Source organism: Montipora capricornis, chromosome 9, assembly GCF_036669925.1.
Source record: "Montipora capricornis isolate CH-2021 chromosome 9, ASM3666992v2, whole genome shotgun sequence".
NCBI lineage: Eukaryota > Metazoa > Cnidaria > Anthozoa > Scleractinia > Acroporidae > Montipora > Montipora capricornis.
Window position 1 is genome coordinate 31474773 of NC_090891.1, and position 5000 is coordinate 31479772.

Consider the following 5000-nt stretch of genomic DNA (forward strand, 5'->3'; position numbering starts at 1 on the left):
GACTAGCAACCCCACCAAACGTACTGCATTATGGGACTGGGAAAATAGTCTGTAGGGTATGAAACAGCCCCTCTCCCTACAAGCCAAAAAAAAAAAAAAAAAAACCCCGGCCCTCCCCTTCCAGTACAATGAAATTATATCTCTTGAAGGCAAACACTCACAAACGCTGACACGTGTACGCACCAAACTGCAAAAGAGTTTAATTAATTAAACAAAAGACAGCTACGTTTATTTGTACTATGGATTAGTGTTCACGGTCTAGTCTTATGGCATAAAAAGTCTTCTTCTTGTCCTGTTGCAGGACGTGATGAAGTCATTGCATCGAAACTCGGCAACTTCACTCCATATTCCGGGAAAGGAGAAAATTCTCGTTCCCTTCATCCGTGAGGTTTTACGAGTAGCATGGGATCTCGTGTCCCTTGATCCGCCCATAGACCTCCCCGGAGCACTTGAGGGTGACGTCATAGACGAAACACATTATAGAAGGGCGTATGACTCTGAGTTTAGTGCTGCAACTGTACAGTACTTTGTGTGGCCTGCTTTAGTCAGGGACGGCAGTGTAATTTGCAAGGGAGAGGTGGTGACCAAGCGACTTTACTCGTCGAGGAAGAAAGAGGTATTAGATCCCTTTTTTCATTATGACTAACTGAAATGATCATATTTGTCATTCGGTATTTTCACAAATCCCATAATACAGTTCATTGGGGGGAGGGGGGGGGGGGGGGCGTTATTCCCATTAGAACAATGGATATCCAGTTAACTGAAGCACGATACAGTCCCAAGAGTAAATAACTTGTATTGTTTTTATTCAAAGAGCCCCCCAAAACGTATTGCATTATGGGAATGGGGAAGTAGCGAATTCATATCTGTCTTTACTTCTTCTTTTAAAGATTACATCAAGTACTCCTCGTCCAGGAAGCGCCGAACCATCTTCCTCAAGTAACGACCTTGGCTTTTGTTCACTGTCTTCGTCTTGGAAGTCAAAATCGTTTGAAACCGCATTTCCTTCGAAAACTGGAACCCTTGACTAGTACCAAGTATTTTCACTTGACTATCTCACCTTCAAACATATAACGGTCCCTAGATGCAACATCTTATTCCAGTCAACGATTTTCAAACATGCTCGCATATCGGGCCGATTTCAGCCGATTCTCTCCCTTTCAACTCCCCTCTCCCTGTTGTATGCCATCTCACAGATTTCTAAAAAAACAACATGCACGCTGGCAAGTGTGATTTTCCGACATCTTCGGAAAAGAAACCTCAGCTGAACACTCAATCTGACTCAATCAAAGCAAAACTATTTAGTACCTAACTGTTACCCTCTACGTTTCACATTGCAGTGTTTTTAATTACAAGCAACGAGATTTTCACACACATTCTTAGTATTTAAAGAACTCACAAGAATCTGATTTTTAGGTTTTAGTTTTTACGAATTTGAAAATGATGAACGAATCATCGAAACGTCATTCAAAATTATTATCACTAATTTTTACTCTCAACTGTTTGTCCAAAACCTCCGTTATTAGTATCTTCATTTCTCCATGTTGTAATTTTTACCGATTGCTTAAGAGGAATTTTATGCTACTGCTTAAGAAATATTCGAAAAGAATTTTATGTCGGCAATGTTGCTGTCTCTTTTCTTTCGAAAGCTCAGTTGGCCGAGTGAAGGACTGTGCAGAGGACTGATAAAGCATCCTAAGCTTACTGGCTTGAACAACTCTCAAATCATTTTCATCTTCAACTTCAATTTTTTGTTGGAACTTGTTTTTGCTGCAGTTGACCAAAAAAGTGCCATAGAATTTAATTGCCTTATTTATTCTACCGGATAAAGTTTACTTTCATTCCAAAGTTTTATCTCCGTCCGACCTGACTCAAAGGAAATTCATAATTGTTAGGTTGAACCTGCATAACAGGCTTTCCGTACGTTTTCTCTTAAAGTGCTACTGTGATCAAATTTTTATCCCTTGAATTTCTAGGTTTATCACACAGAGTACCATGAAGCTTTAAAGACGCTGTTTACCGTTTGGAAATATCTGCATTGGTTCCGGAGATATTTAAGTTTGAAAAATGTGTAAAATATGCAAATGAGAAGGCTGATGACGTCATTCACCCAACCCAATAGAACATCAAGAATATAAATAGAGCTATCTCGGTCAATTTGCAACAGAGACCATTGAAACTTGGTGAGCTAATAGTTCTGAAGGCAACACACCTACGACTGTAAATAAATTGGTTCCCATGGCAACTCACTCTTTTCCAGTTCCCTCTAACCTGATTTCAATATTTTGGTGATCTCAGGCTAGAAAAACATTTACCAAGGCCACAAACTCGACGTAACATCTTTATATACTGGCAGCATCATGCAGATGAGGCACCATTTGCAAATATCAAAACAGAACGCCAAAGGTGGCCTGCAAAGCCTTTAATGTCAGGGAGGTCTGGAACCCAGTATGTTGCCATGGTAACAAAAATGGTATGCTCATATTGTGGAACACATCTACTAGAATCTTACTGCAAAGAACAAAGTATTTCTGATACAAATTGGCTGAGATATCTATCCCTCATCATACTTGATCAAAATTTGGTTAGGTTTATGACGTCATCACTTGGTAATTTGCATATTAAAAAAACTTGAATATCTCCAGAACAAAAAGGGATATTTGAAAATGGTAAACAGCATTCTTCTTCTCGTACAGACTACATGTTTATGTGCCAAAATGGCTTAGATAGGGAAGATGCAAATTTCGTTATAGTAGCACTTTAAGCATTTCCTGCGAAATCTGGCACTTAGGAAAAAACTGACTTTGAGCCCAGGCCACTCAATTTTCCGTTGCTCGACAAAACACTCCAGAGACTCTTGCCACATTTAGTTCACGTGTTTGTCAAAGAAAGTATTGCATTTCCCATAACTTTTAACAGTTGTCATCATACTTTGAGACTTCAATTAGATTCTTGTCAGGATCCCTAAAATATACAGATGTGATTGTTCCTTTTGCACCAGTCCTTTGAACTGGCCCTTCTTCCACTGTGATGCCAAAACTTTTCAACTTTTCCACAACACTTTGAATTGGTATCTCAGTAATAAGGCAAATATCAACAGATCCTGGTGTTGGGTTTGCAGCTTTAGGTTCAAACTCATTTCCTTTTTGATGCAAATTAAACTTCTGATTTCCAAATTTAAGAGCTGTTCTTCCTTCACCAAATGTTACCTTGTCCATACCAAGCACCTGAGTGTAGAATGTGATGGTGGCATTAATGTCTTCAACAGTTAACACTAAGTGGTCAATGTGGGAAATGGTGAATAACTTCTCTTGTTTTATGGTTGGCTGTTCAGATGTGCAGATTTCCCCTGCAACAGTTTTGGAAACAACCATAAAATATTAATTATGCCAATGAGAAGCCGTTATACTGACCTTACTGGAGTGGAAATTATGAAAACAACACCTTTAATTATGAGGGTTACATTTGATAGTCAGCACTGATAAACTCGTGGCCCTTGATAGCCGGGAAAACCAGAGTACCAGGAGTACCCCGACCCCCTAAGTGTCGATCATTACCAAACATGTACAATGCCCTAGCCCCGCGGAGGAAATTGGTACTCCAAATTAAAGTCGACTAATCCCCTCCCAAACCTCTGGGTATCCCGGGAAGCCAGTGACATTTAAGTGCATTAGTGTGTCTTTTGTCCAAACAAAGGGTATTCTAGAGCAAAACGCTACTGAAGTTTCGCATACTTGCCTCTTTAGTGTAAACTACAATCTTGGACAAATTAAATGGAACATTGAGACCACCCCTCCCCCCAAAATCAGTGATGGGAAAATGGCGCGTTTTGGCCTTCAAGCACCTTCATCCTTGATTTGGGGGAGAGGGGGCATTTCTGTTCCATTTTATTCTGTCCAAGATTGTAGCCCCAATGGCTTTTCAAACTCACCATCCCTCCGAGTGCAATCCACACTGAAAGCCCGACGATTTACCTTACTAACCAACCGTGCCAAAGGCAAACGACACTCCCTCAGCCAAAATGCTTTGATCATTTAATTTAGGACGAATTAACCCGAGCTGGGCCGATCAGCGAAAAAGTTCTGGATTCTTCAGCACAGTGGCCTCTTTGGCCTCGGTAGCAATAAAAGACTGGAAACTAATAGACCGCCATTTTTAATGAAGAGCAGGACCTGGAAACAACCGTAACCAGTTGGTACACTGTTCGATCATTTTTGCGTTTCTCGCTGTTCTTTCGTAAATATATCAATTTTTTGACCTGTTTCAATCGAGGAGATGAGGGAGTTGTATAGTGTATTGGTGTATTTCACGTTATTTATTCTTCCAAACACTCGTCGAACGAGTTGTAGCAACGTAGAAGAATCCTCTGAGAGGTACAAAATTGACGGCAAAATTACGATTCAAGGCTTCAAGCCAACAGGTGAGTTCCGGTCTGGGTTTTAAGCATAATTTTCACTTGATTATTTTCTCTGTTTGGATCGTTCAGTTACCCTATAGAAACTTTTAATCATGTCGTTTTACTCTTGCTTTTAATTCTGCTCTATGGTTTCAATTTTGGCTGAAATAATTACAAGCCGAAAATCTGCTGGGTCATGTCCAAATTAACCTAAACATGGAATCCCTATATTTTCGAGGTGTAAAATCATCATAAAGATTTGCTTGGACTATTTCTCTGACAAGTGAAAGTATAAGAATTGAGATTGACACTTTTTCCCCGCATAATCATCTTGAGATTAATATTATCCATGTCTTTATTAATACTCACAAAGTTCTCATTTACTTTTAATTATTGTGGCAAGAATATTAGCAATACCACCCAGTAAGCAGGGAGAAAGGGCCTGATTCAGTAGTTATAGCACTAACCTTCCACTAATGTGGCCTATGGAGATTCTCAGGCTCGACCCCATACATGTCCTTGGGTTGAGTTTGTAGAGGCCTGTTCAAACGCACTCTACTTTGTATACCATACAACATTCGACTTGTATACTCTACAAAGTCGA

General features: G+C 39.9%; 2 protein-coding genes across 2 annotated transcripts in view; both read left to right on the forward strand.

The window, feature by feature from the left end:
• LOC138014966 (mitochondria-eating protein-like) overlaps positions 1 to 1619 on the forward strand; it is a 7806-nt gene extending 6187 nt beyond the window's left edge. The window contains exons 5-6 of the mRNA XM_068861861.1: positions 302 to 616; positions 891 to 1619. Of these exons, the coding sequence (XP_068717962.1) occupies positions 302 to 616; positions 891 to 1031 (456 nt within the window). The 3' untranslated portion in view covers positions 1032 to 1619. The remainder of the gene's footprint in view (positions 1 to 301; positions 617 to 890) is intronic.
• Positions 1620 to 4169: 2550 nt separating this feature from the next.
• LOC138014974 (endoplasmic reticulum membrane protein complex subunit 7-like) overlaps positions 4170 to 5000 on the forward strand; it is a 6644-nt gene continuing 5813 nt past the window's right edge. The window contains exon 1 of the mRNA XM_068861867.1: positions 4170 to 4420. Coding sequence (XP_068717968.1) covers positions 4276 to 4420 — 145 coding nt within the window. The 5' untranslated portion in view covers positions 4170 to 4275. The remainder of the gene's footprint in view (positions 4421 to 5000) is intronic.